At 43.5% G+C, this 24960-nt stretch overlaps 1 protein-coding gene across 4 annotated transcripts in view; it reads left to right on the forward strand.

Moving 5' to 3' along the window:
* LOC149440296 (class I histocompatibility antigen, F10 alpha chain-like) overlaps positions 1-24960 on the forward strand; it is an 81201-nt gene that overhangs the window by 16310 nt on the left and 39931 nt on the right. For all 4 annotated transcript variants that reach the window (XM_089658816.1, XM_089658813.1, XM_089658815.1 and 1 more), the window contains exon 2: positions 6310-6570. In XM_089658816.1, coding sequence (XP_089514942.1) covers positions 6310-6570 — 261 coding nt within the window. The remainder of the gene's footprint in view (positions 1-6309; positions 6571-24960) is intronic.

The following is a 24960-nucleotide window of genomic DNA, read 5'->3' on the forward strand; positions in this document are numbered from 1 at the left end:
CATCGTGTTCCAAATTATTATGCAAATTATATTTTTCTCATTTGCCTAAATAATTGATGTAAATAACAGTCAGCATAATTCTCATGTTACAACTATTAAGAGTACAATTCAAATTGTATTGAACAAACCTCCTAATGATAACAGTAAAATTATTCCGCACAGTAAGTTTCAAAACACTTTATAGGTTGTAAAGAACTGAAAATTGTCCTTTGTTGTGTTTGCAGCATATTTACTGAAATCAAAAGCTATTTCAATCAAACTTTTAACATTTTAACTTTTTCAACATTTTAACAGGTCATGTTACATTGTAACATAGCACCCCTTATTTGATAGCAGCTTCACAAGTCTTGCATCCATTGAACTTGTGAGTTTTTGGACAGTTTCTGCTTGAATTTGTTTGCAAGATGTCAGAATAGCCGCTTGTGACCTAAAGGGACACTTTTTGGATGCCATGGACGTTTCTCAGTTTCCAGGCAGAAAGAACAGACAAAATGCAGGCAGGGGACAGGACAAAGCACTCGGGACAAAATGTATGTGAAATGGGTTGAAACAGCAATGTTTTACCATGTAAAATTTGTTTGGAAAAAAATGACATTTTTTAAAATTTTCAAATTTCCCGCCGGTGGCGGCGCCCGTACGTCCAAATGTCACAGGGACAGGAACACAGGAGCCGGATGCCGGCATCGGGTGGAGGAGATGGCCGGGAACACTGCAGAGGACACATCGCGGGAGCGCAGGACAAGGTAAGCTCTGCAGGGACTCCCTATGCAGCGCAGCATAGCAAGCCCGAGTGTAGCTCGGGGTTACCGCTTTTGGTACTGACATTTTACCCCGAGCTACACTCGGGAATACCGCTAGGGAGGTTACTATGCCCCTGCCAACAAATTAAATAAATTTCAAGTTTATGTAGATAGATTCATAAATTTGCTAGGCAATTGTCCCTAAAAAGATTTTTTGCCAACAAACCAACCGCCAGCAATATGGCACATGACAATTACATGTATTCCAATCTACGCAACGCCTCTACTTACAACCCACCTCCACAAACACACTCATATGTAAATGTATTTGACAAAGTTCTCAAAGAATTGGGTAATCTATCTATCAAACGGCCATATGTCGGATCGGGATATTATGGCTATGAAATCACTCCTAGACCAGAGAGATCTGGTGATCAGACCAGCGGACAAAGGGGGTGGGGTAGTGGTCCTCAACAAAACTGATTATATAACAGAAGTTGAAAATATTTTAAGCAAACCGAAACACATACACCCCATTTACCAAGGACCCTCTTGTGAGTTATAAATGCTCTCTTAAGAACATTATCAATTGTGGTTTTGAGAACAAAATCCTGAACAAAAAAGAGAAAGCCTTCCTGATCCCAACTGCACCTAAACTCCCTATTTTATACATTTTACCAAAAATTCACAAAGACCCGATTAGACTTCCGGGCCGTCCAATAATAAGTGGAATTGGATCTCTATGCTCGAAAATCGGAGAATATATTTATTTCTTTTTACAGCCTTTGGCTATACAAACACCATCCTATCTTAAAGATACAAAACAGGTATTGAACCTGGTCAATGATATCAGAATATCTTCAGATACCTACCTGGTGACAGCAGATGTTGCCTCGCTGTACACAAACGTCAATCATTCTGATGGCATGGAAGCCCCAAATTTTTACTTGACACATTATAGTAATCTGCCCTCAGCACAGAAAGATTTTATTCTGAACCTATTAGAATTTGCCATGGAGAATAATTACTTCTGGTTCAACAAGACCTACTTTTTGCAAGTCAAGGGAGTGGCTATGGGGGCTAAATTTTCCCCCAGCCTCGCCAATCTTTTTATGGCGAGATGGGAGGAGGACATCATCTATGCCAGAGACTGGCCGGAATTGTTACTCTACAAGAGATATATAGATGATGTCCTCCTACTATGGAATGGTAATGAGGAATCACTTGTCAACTTTTTTGGTACTTTAAATAACAGTACGCTTAATATCAGCTTAGCGTATTCTTACAGTAAATTAGAAATCAATTTTCTGGATCTGACACTCATGAATATAGATGGAAGGATTATCACCAAATCATTTTTCAAAGTTACAATAGTTACATCCCCATCAACAGCTGTCATCACCCGTCTTGGCTGGCCAATATACCAAAGGGCCGATTCACAAGAATTAGACATAACTGCACTGATTTGGATATGTATTACTCTCAAGCTACGATTCTGAAAAATAGATTCCTAGAAAAAGGATATGATGACACTACTTTAATGAAGACTATAGATAATGTCGCCCAGATAGACAGAAATACAATGCTGGAGGACAATCGTAGACCAACACAAACAAAAGTTTGTCCGTTTATTACCACCTACTCATTACAACATAGATCCATCAGTAGAATGATCAAAAAGAATTGGGATATCCTGTTAACCGATCCTGTCTTATGTAAGATCTTACAGGATAAACCAGAAATTGTTTTCCGGAGAGCCACTTCTATGAGACATAGTCTTGCACCTAATGTAGTCGATCCCCCCCAAACACATTACACTGTTTCCTGACCGGAAAGGTTTTAATCCGTGTAACAATTGTGTCATATGCAAATGTAACAACATCAGGAAACGCAGGATTGATTCATTTACTTCGCATGTGACTGGCAAAACATACACCATAAAAAGCTTAATTTCCTGTTACAGCAAGTACGTTGTGTACTTCAATGCCCTTGCCAGAAACAGTATGTAGGGCGAACCACCAGGAGATTACGGGATCGTCTACGTGAGCATGTCTCCAACATCAAAAAGGGATATAGGGAGCATTCTTTATCAAACCACTACAGAATTCACCATAATAAAGACCCTACCTCACTTAAATTCACAGCAATCGATATTGTTACTCCCCACTGGAGAGGTATGAATAAAACACAGGCGGTTTCTCAAGCAGAAACCAGATGGGCATATGATCTTTGTACCCTACACCCTCTAGGTCACAATATCGAGATTGACGTAAACTGTTTTATCGCAAACAGCTAGAAATAGGGGATTATTTATGCACATCATATATCCCTCATATACATATACTGACTCCACCTTTGATATGACAGCATATATGAGATTGTGTCTTGCTTGTCTTATTTTAGTCATTTTTCCCATATTATACAATTCAATTTTATATATAATTTTTTATATACAATTTATGGATATTTTATGTTTATGTCATATGGACTTTTAATACTTGTCTATTATTCTCCTTTATACGAATGTTAGCCGCACTTTTATAAGCGCTTCTAGTATCTTATTCAGTATTTATGGGTTCATATATATTATTGATTTTTATGATTAATTTTCACAACATGGTATTTGCTGATTTTATTATTATCATTTTATTTGGCAGTTTTTTTTTATTATTGCCCTTTTGCCATAGATATATATCTTTAAAACTTTTACATCAAAGTACTTAATATATTATTTTTATACAGTACTGCGCATGTGCGAGAAGCGCTACGCTTTGTGAATAGCCCAGCGTCGTGTCGCGTCCCAGAAGACGCCAAGCCATTCACAAAGTGAATTCACACGCGCAGTGGGCACCTGGCTGTCGCACTAAAGATGTCGGCGCGGGAAGACTGTACAGCGCTGGACCGAGGAACAGGTAAGGTTCTGCTGCAGAGTAGAGCTAAGCTGCCGGCCTGGTATTCTGACACGGTGGCGGCGGCGGAAATACCGGACTGGTCGCTCCACAAGACGCACTGACATTTCCCCCCTTTTTTGGGGGGGGGGGGAGTGCATCTTATGGAGCGAAAAATACGGTAAGTACCACCAAAAGAAAGCTCTATTTGTGTGAAAAAAATTATAAAAATTTCATATAGGTACAATGTTGCATGACCGCGCAATTGTCAAGTGCAGCAGTGCTGAAAGCTGAAAATTGGTCTTGGCAGGAAGGGGGTATAAGTGCCCGGTAGGCAAGGGGTTAAACAAGCTAAAGTTAGGAGCTGATTGGCTCCCATGCTCAGCTGCACCGGATTCTGAGTGCTCCAGGTTGAGTAAATTCCCCCCGCCCCCCCGTGTACTCGGTATGAATTGCACCTTTGCCATTACTGGCATTTCTTCTGAGGACTCTGGTTGCTTGGCTGTCATGTACATCCACAGGCTTCGGTGCTGGCTGAGTGATCAGGGGAGTGCAGCAAGTAAAGCTCGGACTTGTCATCGTCTTACTTGCACCCAGCAGTGAATAGCAGGAACTGCAGCTTTGTCTTGTATACAGAATATTGATCTGTGATGTGGCAATGTTCTAGGGGTGTGCCAAGAATAATCCTGAGCCTAGGCTGCCCCCCCCTCATTGACCTCACAGTTACTGCGGGGAAGGTCTTTGCTGCCGACACTTACATAGACTATTCTGCCTGGCAGGGGGCAGTGTAGGCCTCATGTACACTGGGCATGTATCCGGGGGGGGGGGGGGGGGGGGCATGACACTTCAGCATATAGGTACAGACAGAAGGCACTGGTGCCCCATTCAGCCCCATTGCTGGCCGCCTGTACAACTCTATAGGATTCTGACAGCTGCTGGATGGGGCACCGAGCACTACTAATGTTTAGAGCGGTCAGTCTGTCTGCAGTCGCAGCGGGACCCACCAAAAATGCACTGGAATGCACATGTCCCTATGTAGATTGAAGGAAAAGAGAGGGAAAAAATGAACCAGAAAGCATCAAAAATGCGTGGAAACACATCTGGAAGCGTTTCTATAGTGTGAACCGGCCCTCAGAAAAGTCCATTCTCTTGCTCTCAGCCTCCTCCAAATCTTCAGATTCCTTTTTTTGCTGCTGTAATCCAACTTCCCATTAGAGGGTAGTCATGTTTATTATCTATGGTCCCACTGGATGTAGGGACTACCCATCCTTGCTTGCACTAAGATGAACTAGGGACTATGGACAATGGAAGTTGTAGTGTGCAGAGAGCAGTGTACATGACTGCCACTAACATGCACTGATCATTCCAAACATGAAATGGAAGTGAGGAGGAAAAGGAGAGGTGTGGGAGCTCACAGAGGACATTATACAGAGGAAGAAATATAACAGAAAAAAAATCATGACAAATCGATTACAGGACTTGTAAGTAGTGGATGTAAATGGATTATTTTTGGAGAAAAAGATACAGTTTAGTGTCACTTAAATGGTTCGATCATCTGTCAGACCTCTGCTGCTTCCTGGGTCCCTGTTGGAGGGCCAGTTCACACTCCATGCGTTTCAGTTGCTTTTTTTCCTGCATCCAAAATGCGCAGAAAGTAGGTTATATGGCTTTCGATGTCATAATTCACATCAGTGCTTGCAGTTCCAGTGCGTTCTGGTTGCAGAAAAAAAAAGTAGAACAGGCTGCATTTTTTCTGTACAGAACTAAAACGCACCGGAGCGCACTAAAAACGCACTGGAACACATGTCCCTATTTGAATTGAAGAAAAAGAGAGGGGATAAAACGAGCCGGATTGTTTTAAAAACGCACACGAATGCACCAAAAACGCGCAGGCAGAAACGCATCCGGAACACATCTGGACTGCGTTTCTATGGTGTGAACGGGTCCGGAGAGTTTGGCCTTCACAGGTGCAGAGAAATCTCTCCAATAAGGACTCAGCAGGATTGTAAATTGTGAAATAAAACCTCCCATCTGTCATCATTCCAGACTCTTTACACAACTTAACAATAACAATCATTGGCTGGGATTATAACGGAAGTGAAAACAATAATAGCTGAGAATAAAAAATCTTCTCCCTTGTTTTACCCAAAGCCTGGGCAGCCTAGATCCCATGGTGTGCTCTGTGTACATGACACACTCCTGACCCCTGCACTGTGGATGGTACCTGGTTGTCACTATGCTTGCTGCCTTTTTCTTCTCCTCGGTGCCCAAGAGGGCCCCTGTCAGATCGGTTGTATAGGGCCACCCTGATTGTGACTCATTGGCTGTACAGGTAGTGCAGTCAGCATTTGTTTGGAAATCTTCTCTGTCTAATAGTTTGCTGGATGATCACACTGATCCTCATAGCACTCCTGCAGGTGATGTCCTGGAAATGTGTGTTGGGATTTGTATTTCCTCTCCCATGATGACGTCGGTCTAGGCTGAATATATACAGTGCTGTGTAATGGAGAATTGTCTATTCCTTTTATTATTGCTAAGTGCAGTAACCCATGGCAACCAATCTGATTTCACTTTACAGCTGTCAGGTGACTGAGAGAGGAAATCTGATTGGTTACTATGGATTGTTACATTCAGAACTTGGCTATTTGTGTTACTGAATACCCTCCATGTCTCTCTATCAGACAGTCACTCTATGCGGTATTATCACACTGGAGTCTCCTCTCCGGGATCCGGGCTCCCTGTGTACTCTATGATCGGATATGTGGATGATAAGGAGATAGAGGATTATAACAGTGACACTCGGCAGTATCTTCCCAAGGCTGAGTGGATGAAGAAACTGGAACCTGACTACTGGGAGAGGAACACACAAATGAATCGGGGCAATGAGGCTGTGTTTAAGCACGGTGTACAGACATTGATGAGCCGATTCAACCAGACTGGAGGTGAGACAATTCTTACATTTCTATTTCTTTATTACACCAAATACAAACATGGAATAAAATGTATACAAATGTGCCAGAAATGTGTCTGATGTATGAAAAGATTGGGGGCCGTTTACTGAATGCTCAGTGAGTATGGTATACATCGGGGGGCCGCAACCCATCAATCGTGATTGACTGCAGGGATCTGAAAGGTCGATGATGATTGCGGTTCTGCCTCAACCATTCTCATATTATCAGTAGAGCAGGAGGCAGCATAGTGCTGGATGGAGGGTGGGGTCAGGGGCAGAAGGTGCTCAGTGATTGGTTGCTAGGCTGTCCTAGCAACCAATCACCATCTTGGTATTATGAACTCTGGCAACTTCTGCTTCCGCCTTCCACCCAGCACTATGTTGTCTTCTGATCTCCGCTCTGCTCTACACACGCTGACAGGTAGGCAGTACTACCCGTGTGGCGGCACAGGAGATACTGTGGGGGGGGGGGCACAGGAGACTCTGTGGGAGGGGGAACACAGGAGACTCTGTGGGAGGGGGGACACAGGAGACACTCTAGGGGGGGGGCAGAGGAGACACTGTGGGAGGGGGGACACAGGATACTCTGTGGTGGTGGTGGTGGGGGGCTTAGGAGACACTGTGGGAGGGGAGCTTAGGAGACACTGTTGGAGGAGGGGGGACATAGGGGACACTGTGGGAAGGGGGACACAGGATACTCTGTGGTGGTGGTGGTGGTGGGGGGCTTAGGAGACACTGTGGGAGGGGAGCTTAGGAGACACTGTGGGAAGGAAGACACAGGAGACTCTGTGGGAGGAGGGCTTAGGAGATGCAGTGGGAGGATGGCATAGGAGACACTGGGAGGGGGGGACAGAGTAAACTACAGTGGGGGGGATTTTGATGAGAAAAGGACAGGGGACACTGCACTGGGGAATGTGGACGCAGAGGACACTTTGTATGTGGGGGGGGATACTGCTATGGGGCAGGCTATAGAACACTACACAGTGTTGGGGGTGACGTGAAGGAGGGCAGAGGACACTGGTTTGGGGGGGAGGTACAGGACACTACCGGGGGGAAGGGGACAGAGTGCACGACAGTGGGGGGATGTGTGAAGCGGGGCAGTGGACACTGCTTTGGGGTGTACAGGACACTACTGTGGGGGGAGGGGGGCAAAGGACACAGCATTGGGGGGTACAAAACACTACTGTGGGGGGGGGGCAAAGGGCACTACAGTTGGGGGGGGTGATGTAAAGGGGACAGAGGACACTACATTGGGGGGTACAGGACACTACAGTGGAGGGTGATGTAAAGAATGATGTTTTGGTTTTTTTAAGGGCGCCACCTAGTAACACCCCCCCCCCCCAAGGGGATCTTTGCTTTGCTCTGCTCCATGTTGTCCAGGTAGACCTCATCCTCTGAAAGGTTTCCTACCCCGGTATACATGGTGAAGTTGTGTTCATTCCAATTATCAAAACCAATGTGACAGCAAACAATCCTGTCTTTCCTCTCCCTTGTACATGATTGGCTATATACAATGAACAGAGCTCTGTCTTATTACTAAGCTCAGTGAATGTTCCCTTTGCATTGTGATCTGTCTTTTCCTTTAGTAGATGAACCCCATTGCTGTGACTTCACAAAACAGCTAAAGCTGGAGAGCTGTGACCCACCACCGTACTAGGATTCTTATAAAGACAGTAATGATCTGAATTCAGAGAACTTCACTAGACAAGTAGTTACCCCCAGAGTCCTGTATGTGGCCCCCAAAAACTAGATTAGTCTGGTCCTGTATTTATATGATTATCAAGGACATGTCTAGTACTCTGTATGTACACCGACATTCCATGTGACCTCAGATCATGAAATCAGAGGATACTACAAAGATTACTACTGTACAGAAAGTGTGCAGAAACCTTTGTAAGGCTACGTTCACACCTATGCAGGTTGTGTTTTGACCCATTTCTGTGTTGCGTTTTTGCTTCTTTTCTTCTTGTTGCTAGGCATATTTAAAACGCAGCAAAAACGCAATACATGCTTTTCTGCAGCGTTTCCATTGAAGTTTATAGAACAAAAAAACGTAACTTTTTGCATTAAAAAAAGTCCCATGATTTCTAGGAAATCATGTTAAAAATGGACTGTACTGCGTTTCTGCAAAACACTGCGGAAAACGCTTAGGTGTGAAAAAATTCTAAAGAGAACTCGGAGTATGAAGCCCTATTCACATCGTGTAGCAGAAATGCAATTTTGACAGATGATTATTGTGTGATTTTGAGTGTTGCATAGGGTAGCCCATTCACTTGTATAGGCTGCGCTATGCATATTTGTCACCTTTTCTGGTGACAAGCTTCACATAATTTTGAAGGGGGCAGTTTGCCACAATAGCCGCACAACAATCACGTCAGAGTCGCATCCCATTTGGGGTGTCATTGAAGGATAATGTTTTTATGTTGTGCTGCAGCTGCCACATGATTTGGGATCTCAGGAGGAATCACAGCGATTCTTCTCACAATCCCAAATCGCGAGATGTGATCAGTCCCTAAAATCTCATAGCCCCTATGGGGCTGGTTGTGGTCACATGGTTCTGTGCAAACATAATGACGTCACACTTGTGTGATATAATTGGAGCTTTCAGTTGGTGGGTGGAGCCTGCAGGCTGATTTTAGAGTTCCTGTTCTGATTGGTGGATCAGGTGAGATGGGAGCCAGAAGATAAATGTTGGTTGTCTTACAGATATCACTGCAGTGCACAACCATATACATTGAATAATGCAGCATTTCTATATAAAAAGCATTAACAAAATTGTATATAAACACAGAAATCACAGACAGTCTATTCATGTGAGATCAAACTACAATAAAAATCCCAGAATTCCAAACTGAATGACGCTCAGCAGACTTTTATCTTTCTGGTATAGAAAGGTAAAAGGCGTTTTATCAGACCTCCATGGCAGCACACCTCCAGCTTGGTCCACTCCACCCTCCGCTGTACTTCTCCAACATCCAGGTAAACAAAAGGCACAAAGAACAAAACTGCAATAGTGCAAAATCATGTTTATTATTTAAAACGCACAAAATGGTCCATATAGACTCCCATTTGTCTTGTGCAGCAAAGCACTATGTAATAAAGTGCTAGTAAAGGTGCAAACCAGTCCGCCTAGTCAGCTCCCCATCTATCATGCTGCAGCTCATCCGCCAGATACATCCAGCTGCCAATTTGCACTGTGGCTCTGCCCTTCTGTGATGTCATCAGGCTCCGCCCCCATGCATTTTGTTCCAAATGTAGTTTGTGAAGAGTACAGTCTGGTCATGCATCCCGCTGCTTATACTGTATAACCCATTATGGTGAATTAGACTCCAGATGGCAGCAATCTCCTTCTAGTTAGATGTTGAACAAGAATATTATTGTACTATTAACCCTTCCATACCAGCAGTATTAATACAAAGGTGAACAGAAGTGGATTCATGGAAACCTACAAATAAAAGCAATTATCAATTTCAAAATGAAGAATTACAAGTACATTATAATGGGATATAAATCAATAGATTAAGCATGCGCAATATAATAAATATCCTTAAAGAGGAACCTAACTGAGTCTGTGTCTGAGCACCACAAGCTGAAAATGCTATTTAATTCATTTTTAATATTCAAGGAAAACTCCCCCATCCATCCATGTCTCCATGCTTTATTTTATTGAGACACACCCCCTAGCATTTCTTGCCACAGCCATCTTGAGTAAGGGCAGATGATTCATGTATCATTTACTTCCTGATATCCATCTGCCCTTAGTTTAGACATGCAGGCAGGAGAGTGTGCTTAGCTGAGAAAGTCCCTCCTCCAGATAACAAAAAAGTCCATGAAGACTCCAGGGATGTGTGACATCATTTTAACCTAAGCTAGAAACCAGGAAGCAACTGAAGAAATGTAAAAAAAAAAAGCTTTAACAAAGTAAATCTAATGTACCTTCCTCTCTATTTATTAATGTCAGCAGCATAAAGATTACAAATAATGCTGATTGAGTGATTTTAATTCTGCTTTAATGGCAAACAACTCTGTATAATTATAACTCTACAATGTGGAAACGTAACAACACGGAGTTAATGGCCCACTTGGGACAGCTCACTGAGTCTAGGTTCACGCTGCTGTGCTGCAGTAATCATTGATGTACCTTATTCTGGGAGTTATTCTGCATTACATGAAAGCAGCCGATTCATTTACAACTACTTTCTGCATCAAATGGCAAAGATGTGTCAGGCTTGATCAGTGACTGTCCTCAGGCCTGGAATGTGTACATGTTATTTTATGTTCTGTATTATGGTATTATATGTAACATAGATTTTGTAGCACAGCACAGTGCATGGTGGTGCATTAGTTGTGTTCTGATGCATTTCTTTGGCAAAGTACATTGAGATGCCATTAAAGGAGAAGTATAACCTAAGCTTTTTTGGCTGCACTTCTGTGGACCAGAGGAGTGCAGATAGTTCTACACTTATGTGATCCGGACTGAAGCCCGCTGTCAGCTGACGTCATAGAGCTGGTCCAGGCTCTGGAAAGATCCCAACCATTTGGACATGATCTTCCCAAAAGCCTGGACCAGCAGCTAGCTCAGCCTCTATGTGATCTGCTGAGAGTCTGAACCAGCTGTTCCTGCCCCTCTCTACAGTCCAGCACTCCAGTGAGCGCTGGAGGAGAGAGCAGAGAGCCGGAATCTGACAGTCCCCATTCTTTGCTCACAGTGGAGGAGGAGAACTGAGCGATCAGCGGTGTTTGATCACTCAGTTCTCACTACAGAGACAGTGGGGGACAGATGCAGTATTGGATCAATGTTGCATTCACCTAGGTGAGTATATTTTTTTTTTCTAAACACATACTTCTCTTTTAAGAACAGATCTCCAATGTGCAAAATGTTTTTCCACTAGTTGTGGCAATGCGTGTGATACCCCAGCACAAAAGTGTGAACTAAATCTAATAGTTGAAAAGAGAAGTATGGGGTTATTTTTTCCCCCCATTATACTTACCTAGGTGGATGAAGTATCGGTCTGATGCTTCATCTGTCCTCTGCTGGCTCTAAGGGTGAGAACTCAGCGATCACATGATCACTGTCACTGAGAGCTCCTCTCTGCTTTGAACAGAGAGCAGGACTGTCAGTCACCACTCTCTGCTCAGCCCCCCCCAGTGTTCATTGGAGGTCAGGGCTGTGGAGGGGGAGGGAGCGACTTGCTGAGGCTCGCGGCGTTTCGCTGAGACGCTGAGGTAGGTGCTGCTCCAGATTCTGGGGTGGATCCTGACTGTGACGTCGGCATCTTTCCCCAGTCTGGACCGGCTGAGTGATGTCAGCCAATAACAGGCTTCAGTCCGCTGTCAGCTGAAAACGGTCACAGGAGTGCGGAACGAACTGCACTTCTGTGTTCCACATGAGGAGTACAGCCAGGAGAGCTTTGTCTGTAGTTCTTTAATTCACATTTGCTCGGGACTTCTCACTGAGGGGTAAATGTACACAGACCACTGCTATTACAGCCAATCAGTGAGGTCTGTGTGCTGTGGGGACCATCTCACTACCGGGATGGATGCTGGGAAGTGATGTGTATAGGGGGGGGGGGGTACAGGGAACCACCAATGTGTCTGCTGGGTTTGTACAAACTTTCTCTGTTCAGCTAAATTCAAGAATGGAGGCAGAATCCCCGAGAGAAAACAAAAGTGGCAGTTAGGCTTTAAAATGTTTGTAACTAGAAATCATTGATGTGTGGATGTTCTGGTAGAAATGATAAGTGTCAGTATGGGGGTGATTTACTAAAACCAGAGAGTGCAAAATCTGGTGCAGCTCTGCATAGGAACCAATCAGTGTCTAACTTCAGCTTGTTCTGTTAAGCTTTGACAATAAATCCTGGAAGCTGATTGGTTTCTGTGCAGATCTGCACCAGATTTTACACTCTCCAGTTTTAGTACATCAACCCCAATGTGTCTGTAACTGGAAATAATTCTGTGACTTCGTTGCTTCCTAAATATTTATGATATATTTGTAAAGCACATAGATGACTTTTATCTGGTACACTTTCGAGTAGAGTTTTACTAGAAAAAAAAAAAATATAATATATATAATTTTTTTTTTTTTTAAATGTTTTTTACGTTAACTTTTTTTTTTTTGTGTGTATTAATCAGATTTTTTTGTCATGTTTCAAACATTTTGTCATAAACACAAAACAGAAACTCGCATGGTTAGGATTACTTTATTAACAAGAACAGAGAAAATATAGCGGTAGAGCTTCTTGTTTTGATAATATAAGTACAGTTTCTCTCAGATATTAGAGATTGGATCAGTCATTACAAAGTTTTTTAACCACTTCGGACGGTTGTACCCCCTTCATGACCAGGGCATGTTTTGCAATTCAGCACTGCGCTACTTTAACCACTTGCCTACCAGGCACTTATACCCCCTTCCTTACCAGGCCAATTTTCAGCTTTCAGCGCTGCCGCACTTTGATTGACAATTGCGCCGTCATGCAACATTGTACCCATATGAAATTTTGATAATTTTTTTCTCACAAATAGAGCTTTCTTTTGGTGGTATTTAATCGCCACTGGGCGCTTTACTTTTTGCGCTATAAATTAAAAAAAGTGCAAAAAATTTGAAAAAAAAAAAAAAGTTTATTTGTTTCTTTTATAAAATTTTTCAAACAGGTATTTTTTCTTCTTCACTGATTTGCGTTGATGAGGCGGCACTGATGGGCACTGATAGGCGGCACTGATGGGCACTGATAGGCAGCACTAAAGGGCACTGATAGGCAGTACTAATGAGGTGGCACGGATAGGCGGCACTGATAGACAGCACTAATTAGGGGTCACGGATAGGCGGCACTGATATGCAGCACTGATAGGCGGCACTGATAGGTGACACTGATTATGGGTACTGATAGACGGCACTGACTGGCATCACTTCTGGGCACTGACTGGCGGCACGGACTGGCACAACCCCTGGGCACTGACTGGTGGCACTGACTGGCAGCACTGCTGGGCTGCACTGGTGGGCGGCACTGGTGGGTGGGCACAGGTAGGTGGCACTGGTGGGCACAGGTGGGTGGCACTGGTGGGCACAGGTGGGTGGGCACAGGTGGGTGGCACTGCTGGCACATGTAGGTGGCACTTCTGGGCACAGGTAGGTGGCACTGCAGAGTGGCACAGGTGGGGGCACTGCTGGGCACAGGTGGGGGCACTGCTGGGCACAGGTGGGGGCACTGCTGGGCATGGGTGGGCGGGGCTAGTGGGCGCACTGCTGGGAGGAACTTGCGGGGGTCACTGCTGGGCACCGATCATCAGGGCACTGATCATCAGTGCCCTGATGATCGGTGCCGATCCCCGCTCTGACAACTGCCGGTTCTCGGCAGTACTTTCCTCACGATCTGACAGCGTGAGGAAAGTGCAGCCGAGAACCGGCACTTGCATTTTCCTGTGATCAGCGTGTCATTGGACACCGCTGATCACGTGGTAAAAGGCCGGTGGGATCGGCCTTTCACCACATCTCGTGATCAGCTGTGTCCGTAGGACACAGCGATCACGGAGATCGCCGGGTGCGCGCCCCCTGGGGCGCGCAGGAGAGCGCGTTCTGGGAGGACGTCATATGACGTCCACCCAGAACTAGCCGGCCGCGGTGCAGCCGTCATTCGGCTATGCGCGGTCGGCAAGTGGTTAACTGGCAATTGCTTGGTCAAGCAACACTGTATTGTGTTTTTCTCTCACAGGGTTTTTGTATTCTATAAACAAAAAAAGACCAAAAAATTAAAAAAAAAAGATATTTTCTACTTCATTTTATAAAGTATATCCAATAAAATCAAATTCCTTCATAAGTTTAGGCCAAAATGTATTCTGCTACATGTCACAAGTGCTGACATAAGCTAACAGTACAATTTTGGGGACACTATAGTATTAGAGTGACTAATATAGTTCTGACTGTGCCCAGGATACTGATCTGTACAGCCACTCTACTAGTGATAGTGTGGCGGGCAATCAGGGACTGCCGCTAACTGACATTGGCTGGGAGGGACGCTAATTGACTCCAACTGACACTATCTGATGTTGCTAGTGACACTAATACAGTGATAATACCTTACACTGACACCGTACTACTAATGACACTGGCTGGGTGATGGGGGAGATCAGGAGGACAATCAAAGGGTTAACTGTGTGGCTAATAAGTGTATGTGTGCTGCTTTTACTCACAGACTGGCTGACTTTTCTTCCTGATTTTAGCTCTGAACGGTAAGTGAAATCGGGGAGAAAACAAAACAGGCAGATCTGTGATTGGCCACAGCAATGAGCAGGTTCACAGCCAAAATCATTGACTGCAAGCCTGCTAATGAACTGCAGCATGAGAGACACCGCACAGGCGAGCACAAACCTGTAAACCCGGAAGATCGGCATGACGCACCCGTACGTTGTGTTGCTCGGGGGAGCCGACTGTCAGCAGTAACATTACTACTGACCTGTCGGCAAGTGGTTAAATAGAACAATTTATAACCCCAAAGGACCAATAAGACCAAATATTGTCATTCCTGCATGGCATTGTGTAGATAATATCAAGTGTGAATAATTGCTCGTGAGCTAATATGGTGAAATTCAGACAATAAAAATAAACCAAAATAACAATCCACCTTTTATATATGCACAAATTGGTAATAATAAGTGTGCCTCTCAAAGGCAATACACCTGTTCAGTTCACATATCCGCTCTTCCACCAAAGGAGGTGTTAAAGCGATATTAAACCCAAAACCAAAAATGTCATAAATTGCAGCTTCCCAATCATTAGATGCGTTGGCTGCCTTAAAGTGTTACTAAACCCACAACAGTACAATCAGTCAGTATATGCAGATAAACATGCTAGTTATACTCACTGTGGAACTTAAGGGGTTAATCCTCTGCATTGTGTAAACAGGCTGTTTGATCCTGTCTTCTCTGATCCTCCCCTTCTTCTAGTGTCCCCCTCTTATCTCCTGATAAGAATATCGTGTGGAGACACTCTGCACATGCTCAGTTTGGTGTGTATTGCTAGAAAGGTTTTTTTTTTTTGTTTGTTTCTTGGGAGAGTTCATGTGATCCGCACAGGACCAGTCAGCACTGTCCAGACAGAGTTCAGGGGTTCTGCATCCTCCTAGAGAAAAATGAAAACTCCTTCTCCAAGCATCAACATGTGCTGAGCTGGACACTGATAGAAGTCATAAGACTGCTCTAACTGCTGATGAAGTATTTAGCAGTTTATATTTACTAAAATAATTGTACTTCCATGTTCTGTGTACTGTGGGAGATTAGATGTAGTGAATGCAGGGTCCGGGGTTTAGCAGCACTTTAATCTGGCCAATAACACACCTCTGTCACAGATCCACGGTCGCCGCCACCAACATGCGACAATCGCACGACCGCGACTAACAGTAATACGTCACGCCCACGGCGTCAGACCCCAGACCTTCTCACCAAACTCGTGACCGAAGGGCCGGCCGATCTAAAACCGCGGTGTGACGCGCATAACAAGGCCACACTCAGCTGCACCCTACACAGCGATTGCCCAGCTAATGGACTACAATCGGTGCCTGCAGCCTGAATGCGCTTGTTACTGGGTCGGGTTAATTACGCAACTAACCCTCTACTGCCACCACCACTTTTGTCGGAGACTGGGAAACTCCCGTTATCAAATATACACAATAATGATTGAAATATTGATCTATATAGCACGGCCCGCGGACCTGCTATACAGAGATATAACAAACAGTAGCGTCTCTTCAAAGGCAGGGATTCGTGAATTGCAAATAAGCGCTTAGAAACAGTTTAACACTTTCAGAAAGAGAGATTTATTACTAAAAGGGTCAAAACAGGTGCAATACAATATTTACAAAGAGATGTCACAAAAATATATATATATGTATATAAAGTCACAGCAAAGAGATAATTAGGAAGGAGATTACAGGGTTAAGTTACTTGCCCATATGCCTGGGTTTGCAGATCCAAGTTGTAGAGCAGGGTGATTTCTTGATCTCATTTTGTTACGATGTTGCTGGGAGATCTCTGTGTGTGTGTGTGTCTATCTCACTTGTCTCTTCTTAAAAGTCCCTCTCACAGGGGGGGGCTCTGACTACATGTTTTGGGAGTGGTCAGTGGGAAACTCTGAATTAACTACAGCTTCATAATACATGACATGAAACATACGGTTGACCTGAGGAATGTGCAATTACTCAGTTTGATAATGTGTGGGCTTACGCCGTTTTGGGTCAATTCTTCCCAGACTGCTGGCACCACCAGGAATGTTTCACCTGGTTGACCCACACCATCTGTCAGGAGATAACGTTTGCCTCTCAGGACTGGAAAAGAGGGGATGTGAGGAATGATCGAGGAATACCTCAGATAACAGACAGGACAAGACAAAGAAGAACTCCGCATCCAGCTCTGATGAGCTAGTTTGTTACAACCTCCTCTGGATGAATGAGCACAGGAGGCATAGCAGACAGCAGCCTTGTCAGTCTATGGGGAGGGGAGTGTTAGATGTTCTGGCAGATTTAGATACCCAAGCAATTATAGTAACAGCTTTTTTCCTTTTGGGATAAAGGTTTTACCTAAAGCTGATCATTGTAAGCATCCCTGCCATTGGTAAATGGTTTGTCTCAACCCTCTAAACTGCTACATCTGTAGGAGAGCTTGTTTTGTTGAAAAACAAGAGTTACTGGCCAGATCACCAGGCGAAAATAAAGGAAAGAAAACCTAAAAAATAACTAATGCAGCCATCACATCTAAGAAGTGGTATGGTGCAATATAACAAATGTTTTCTTTTGTGTTTAATACCGCTTTAACCCTTTCACTGCATGAGATTGTTTTGTGTTTTTTGCATACTTGTTTAACCACTCGCCCTCCAGAGGATTTCCCCCCCTTCCTGACCAGGCCATTTTTTGCGTTACGGCGCTGCTTTACTTTAACAGACAATTGTGTGGTCATGCAACGCTGCACCCATATGAAATTTACATCCTTTTTTTCCCCACGAATAGCTTTCTTTTGGTGGTATTTGATTGACTGTGCGTTCTTTTTTGCGCTATCAAAAAGACCGACAGTTTTGAGAAAAAACAATGTTTTTGACTTTTTGCTATTAAACATGTCCAGTAAAAAAAATTTTGAAAATCAAATTTCATCATAAGTTTAGGCCAAAATGTATTCTGCTTCATGTCTTTGCTAAAAAAAAATACCAATATGTGTAAATTAATTGGTTTATGTAAAAGTTATAGCGTTTACAATCGGCGGTATATATACTGAGATTTTTTGAAAATGATTTTTACTAGTAATGGCTGCAATCAACGACTTATAGCGGGACTGCGGCGGATATTCTGACACTGGGGGGGGGGGGGGGAACTGACTTGGTGTCACTGACATCCCCAGTGACACCAATACAGTGATCAGCGGTAATAAAAAGCACTGACACTGTACTAATGGCACTGGGCAGGAAGGGGTTAACGTGGGGAGATCAAAGGGTTAACTGTGTGCCCTTTATAACTGCTTCACAGTGTTTCTGCTTCACAGTGTGCAGGAGCTGACAGGGGAGAGAACTGCTTTGTTTACAAACAGTTCTCCCCCACCCCCTTGTTGGAGATGCTCAGCAATCACCGGGCGCCGGCGAGTAATCACTGGCTGGGACCCGGTGATTGACAGCCGAGGTTGTAAATGGTGGCGTGGGTAGGACGCGCGAGTCGCGCGCCCCGTACCTGGTAATGTGAAATCCGTATATATACACGTGATTTTGCGCACCACTGCCGCCCTTTAGCAGTATTTATGCTATGGAGCAGCACTAAAGCGGTTAAAATAATCACTTTAGTTATGAACATTGCATAAAACCCCAAATATTATATATTTTCTTAAACCAGACACCCTAGAGAATACAATAGTGGTAGTTCCAATTCCATATGTTACCCAATATTGGCACAAAATGTCAGTAAACAATAAACTAAAGTTAATTTTAGGTCACACCTTATAGTAGGGCTTAAAATTTCCAGTCTAGATCTACTAGCCAGGCACAAACCTTACTCTCCACCAGTTGCCCCACCCAACCTTGCCCAGGTCCGCCCCCACCCCTTAAAGCTTATGAAATTACATTTTTCTTTAGAATAAAGAGTCCAAAATATAAAAAACTGCAATTATAACATCGCTTTATTATGTCAATTTAAACACAACAGCAATAGCTTAATAGCAATAGGGTGCAATCAAAATATCACGTTTTACAGCTTTAAACTGTAGTAAACATTTTGTATTTTTTTTGTTTATCTCCTGCATCTTTAGTAACTAAAGTCTCTTTTAAAGATGTAAGTTTAGTTTACAGAATTATATATAATATAATGTTTCTTTTATATCCTTCTATATAATTATATATTAGGTATGATATTATGTCTCTTTTATATATAATTAGATAAATATATAATATGTTTCTTTTATATCTTTCGATATAATTAGATATTAGGTATATTATTATGTCTCTTTTATATATATAATATATATAATTATATATAAAAGAGACATAATATGTCTCGTGTCCCCCACGGCGGGGGAAAGCGGGTGTCTCCTCTCAGCGGAGGAGAACGGACCTCTCCTGCACCTGTCACCTCAGCGGCACTGCCAGTGTAATTGCGGTGCCGAAGAAGAAGTCGGAAATCGGAACTCAGCTTCACAATGAGGCTTGGAACGCAGGTGGAGCCGCTCCATCTGTGCTCGCCACACAAGGATTTCCCCTCAAATTTTGCGAGCAGCTTTTTCAAGCCCTGCCCTATAGCACCCTGTATTTGCCATAGGCAATGCTTTAAAAACTTGCTATAGGTCATCAGTTCAGAGTTAAGCAGAAGCTCCAGTGATGATTTCTCTCAGTCTGGCGTGCACAGCGATATGTACTGTAATGTGTATTGCAATCAAAGTTTTTGCGCATAGGCGCCCGACGCTTACGTCTGTATGTGGGGGTGGGGGCTCACAAATTTGAGGGGATTTATGATCTTGGGTGTAACTTTAATTTTTTACCTTTTTTTTTTACATTTTTTTCATCACATAGGGGACAAAAAGTCCACTATTTGGTGATTTTTTTTTTTTTGTGGTAGGTTCTTTTTAATGAGATACAAAGGGTCTAAAAGACGCTGGATGTCTCACGTGTCCTCCAGTAAAGTGCAGATCACACTGCATTAGATTCTTCCTCAGCCATACTGGCCAGGGACAGTGAAATGGGACCAAGAAGTGACATTATACTTGCCGCTTCTGGGTCATCAGTAAGAAGATGACAGCGCCTGCCCAGGACACTCACATGGGGGGGGCAGCCATTACAAGGGGGGTTGGAAGCGATCACACAGCTGCCCAGCCACCAGATCTCTTCCATCTGACAGCCAGCAGTCGCCTTGTTAGATATACAATCTGACAAGTGTGTAGAATCCCCCGCTGTCAGCTCCGTACGATGGATGGAAGAGGCTGAAGAGGAAGCTTTGTGTGCTATGGGGGTTTATTATATATCAGAACAACAGCTAACCCTTTGTGGAGGTTATTAGTGGAGTGAAGGTGGTAGGAGAGGGGCTAAGAAGGATGGTTCTGGCACACATGTTGGAACTAGAAGCATATATCACATGGTGTGTATGAAGGATATTCACAGCAGATAAAAGTCTGAGAATTCATAATTGGTAAATAAGAGATGTGATGTCTGATTCCAGATGTCTGAGGTGTGCAGGTCTAGTTAGATGGGATACAAGCAATAGGGGGCAGATATTAGAGCGGCACACAGGGATATGTTGGAGATGTATCAGGGAGAAGTGCGCAGTGTATGTCCAGTCAGCATGGGGTACATGGAAAGATATCAGGACAGAGCGGATCATCCACAAGTCACACTAAGCAGAAGCCTGGGACCCGATGTATCTCCAGGGGGCCCAGCTACTGTTCATCCTCCATGCTCCAGCAGAACACCAGTAGGATAATGCAGATGGTCAAAGCTGTGTTCCTCTCTGCTACTCGGTGAGGCCTCGTTCACACGGTCAGACTTCAGAGTACGAATGTAGTATTGCGCTCACAACCTTCCAATCTATATATCTAAACCAATAAAAAATGTGTATATGATATACATAGATGACTGCATTTGTGAATCTCTTGAAATCCACTCACATCAGCAAAATTCAAAAAACAGTGAAAAATTACTAAATAAAAAATAATATAGTAATATAATATAATAATAATGTCCCACAGAGAAATTAGTGACTTTGTGCTGAAAAATCTTCAATATCTTTAAATAGGTGACTGCTTGTGCCTCCTCCCTCAAGTGAAGATGTGTGCTCACCTCATGGATAGCCTGCAATTAGGCTATTGAAGCTTGCGGTTCACCTCCTTTGGAACCTACTTGTATAAGAACTCCTGTTTATAAGATAACCATGAAATGCGACATGTGCTGTGGAAAAGTATCCTCTCGGATACTTTTCCACAGCACATGTCGCATTTCATGGTTATCTTATAAACAGGAGTTCTTATACAAGTAGGTTCCAAAGGAGGTGAACCGCAAGCTTCAATAGCCTAATTGCAGGCTATCCATGAGGTGAGCACACATCTTCACTTGAGGGAGGAGGCACAAGCAGTCACCTATTTAAAGATATTGAAGATTTTTCAGCACAAAGTCACTAATTTCTCTGTGGGACATTATTATTATATTATATTACTATATTATTTTTTATTTAGTAATTTTTCACTGTTTTTTGAATTTTGCTGATGTGAGTGGATTTCAAGAGATTCACAAATGCAGTCATCTATGTATATCATATACACATTTTTTATTGGTTTAGATATATAGATTGGAAGGTTGTGAGCGCAATACTACATTTTTATTTCACGCTTTTTCACATTGGTAGTTATGTGCTAGAAGTTTGCGATCCAACAATAGGAATTTGATTACTTGGCTCGCAAGATTTTTTTCAAATAATTGAGACTTCAGAGTACACCCGTGTGCAGGGCTGTTTTTGCCCACATGGGATGCACAGGTAGTATGTACATCTACATACAGGCAGTCCCGTTCATGCCTGTATGGACACGGTCACGGCTCACAATTGGACATCCATGCAGGTGCGTGTCCCCTAATGCAGACAGTGGGAGTGTGAGGACATGCAGCTGCTCATGAATGGGACTGCCTGCACACGTATGGAAGGAACACGTTTGTATCCTGTGCGGACAAACACAGCCCTCTGCACAGAAGTACACTTTAGTATTTCCATGTGAATGAGGCTTGAGGGAGGATGTACTTGTAAGTAACTGGATCATGTCAGTACAACGCAAATAGTGCGGATTCATTGCGCCTATTGAAATCCTTATCAATGCCAATTGAAGGGTTGGGTAAGGACAAAGCTGCTACCTTGCCTCGGGCCTCTTTGTGACTTCATTCATCGTTATGTAGGGGAGACGTGTGCAATGTGTGGACGGGAAGCAGAGTGTTGATGGGTATTAGGGCAGTACAGGGCACAGGGATCATTCACAGACATGTCAGGGAGATAGGAGCGAGGTGCGGGTAAAGGGCTGATTTAGAGGTGTCGGGGACAGGCGCACCCACTGTGGGCAAGCGGCAGAACATTGATGAGGAGTGAGGGATGGAAAATGAGCACAACTATACATACAAAGGTCAGCTCCCCCCAATATGTTCCGTCTACATCCACAGGACTCTGCCCTGCCGTAACACAAATGGGAGGCTGTTCAGTGAGCCTCAAATATAAATCAGAACAATGGAGGATTAAAGATCATCATTTGACTAACAGCTCTGAGCCTGCCCAGGGATACTGACTTCTCATCCAAGATGGCAACAACCAGCAGCAGCCCCAGGCCTGTTCAGTGTCATAATATCACCAATCATTACAGGGAGAAAAAACAAAGTCATCTGACGTGATCTTATAGGATGATTGTTGCTGATACTAATATTATGGGAACAGGATCTCTAACTTCAGCCCAAATCTATGCTTCATGGTACTCTCATTATGCAGAACTTCACCCAAAAGGGGAAGGTCCGCTTGTTTGCATCTCCCCCCACCTTGACTTTTTGGAGGAGAGGGGGGAGCAGGTACCTGGTTTTGAGAAGTACCCGCTCCCACTTCCAGTCCGATGTGCCGCAGCGATCTGAGCCAGAAGTTCGCACCCCTCCTTTTCCTGCAGCCTTCTGGGACACATCACAGGTCCCAGAAGACAGCGGGACAATTCACAAAGTGCAGCACAGGAAGAAAACGGCTGTGAACGTGCAAGGCTTCACTGGCAGATTCCCTTACTTAGGCTAAGTTCACACTAGCTTTGTTAGCAGGCATTTCAGAAGCGTTTGTAACGCTCCTCAAACGCCTATGAAAATTCTACACATGGCAGTACATAATGCTGTTCACACTAAAGCATTAGCATCGCGCCACGGCAAAATCAGGAGGAATGAAGCTTCCCATTCAAGTCTATGGTGTCGATGCTCAAACGCCTGGCAGGCATTTGCAGGGTGTTTGCGAGGTGGTTGCAGAGCGTTAATACCATTAAACTTTATTATAGGCATTTGTGGTGCGGTTTTAATGCTTATCAGATGCCTCAAAAACGTGCATAGGGCTTTTGGCGAGCATTAAAAACGCTTCCCAAGCGCCTGTCAAATGCTATAGGGGCGTTTGGCAAGTGTTAGAAATTAGTCACATGTGAACGAGCCCTTAAGATGCAGGAAGAAGAATGGGCTCGGCTGACTACATCGCTGGATCCCTGGACAGGTAAGTGTCCTGTATATTAAAAGTCAAATATTTTAATTTTTTCGGGGAATCCTGGAGCTCCTCCACACCCTACCCACGTCGCCATTCGCGGCCACGGCTGTCAATCACCAGGTTCGGACCGGTGGTTACTCGCCTGCTCCTGATGGTTGAGGAGCATCTCTGCCGGGGTGGGGTGGAGGAGAATTGTTTGTAAACAAAACAGTTCTCTCTCCTGTCAGCTCCTGCACACTTCTTTGCATGGCTGTGTACAAACACACAGCCTCGTTGTAAAACACACACAGCACACAGTTAACCCTTTGATCACCTCACATGTTAACCTCTTCCTGCCCAGTGCCATTAGTACAGTGTCCGTGCTTTTCTTTAGCACTGATCACTGTATTGGTGTCACTGGGGATGTCAGTGACACCAAGTCAGTCCCCCCCAGTGTCAGAATGCCCGCCACAGTCCCGCTATACGTTGCTGATCTCCGCCATTACTAGTAAAAATTAAAATAAAAATCCCAGTGTATATAAACCACTATTTGTAAACGCTATAAACTTCATGTAAACAAATTAATTTACATGTATTGGGATTTTATTTAGCAGAATATAATTTGACCTAAATGTATGACGAAATTTGATTTAAAAATTTTTTTAACTGAACATGTTTAATAGCAAAAAGTCAAAAATATTTTTTTCTCAAAATTGTCAGTCTTTTTTTATAGCACAAAAAATAAAAACCGCACAGGCAATTAAATACCACCGAAAGAAAGCTCAATTCATGGGAAAAAAGGACGTAAATTTAATTTGGGTGCAGTTTGCAATTGTCAGTTAAAGTAACACAGGTCCGTAACACAAAAAATGGCCTGGTCAGGAAGGGGGGTAAATCCTCTGGAGGGCAAGTGGTTAATGGATCAGGGGCAAGTGTGTGGGGCTTAGTGTAAGGGGATGGGGTTTATGCCAGCAGTTCAGGTAAGACCTCAATAACAAAGTGAAATCCATCTCAGACAGGACACTGAAGACATACTGGGTTCTCGATCTTAGACAGATCTTTATGCCTCAGAATGGTACATAGTAAATACACAAAATACCTGATGCAAAATAAAGAAATTGTTCGCCAATTGCACTATAAAGATATAGACAAAGTGGATTTTTTTAATACAAAAATGTTTTTTAATCTGTAATATATAAATAAATATATACAGTTAGGTCCATATATATTTGGACACAGGCACAATTTTAGTTTTTTTCAGGTATTTACCAAAACATATTCAAGCTATAGTTATGTAATGGATATGGGCTGAAAGTGCACACTCTCAGGTTTAATTTGAGGGCATGTACATCTAAATTGGAGGCAGGGTGTAGGAGTTACAGCTCTTAAGAATAGCCATCCCCCATTTTTCAAGGGACAAAAGGTAATTGGACAATTGAATCAAAAGCTGTTTCATGGCCATGTGTGGGCTACTCCTTCATTATTATGTCTTCATCAATTAAGCAGGTAAAATGTCTGGAGTTGATTCTAAGTGTGGTATTTGCATTTGAAATCTATTGCTGCGAAACCTACATCATGCGTTCAAAGGAGATATCCATGCAAGTGAAACAGGCCATTTGTAATGCTTCAAAAATGAAACAAATCCATCAGAGAGATAGCAGCAACATTAGGAGTGGCCAAACCAACAGTTTGCTACATTC

Source organism: Staurois parvus, unplaced genomic scaffold (genome assembly GCF_062004578.1).
Source record: "Staurois parvus isolate SC_StPar_1 unplaced genomic scaffold, SC_StPar_1.0 ptg001097l, whole genome shotgun sequence".
NCBI classification, from domain to species: domain Eukaryota; kingdom Metazoa; phylum Chordata; class Amphibia; order Anura; family Ranidae; genus Staurois; species Staurois parvus.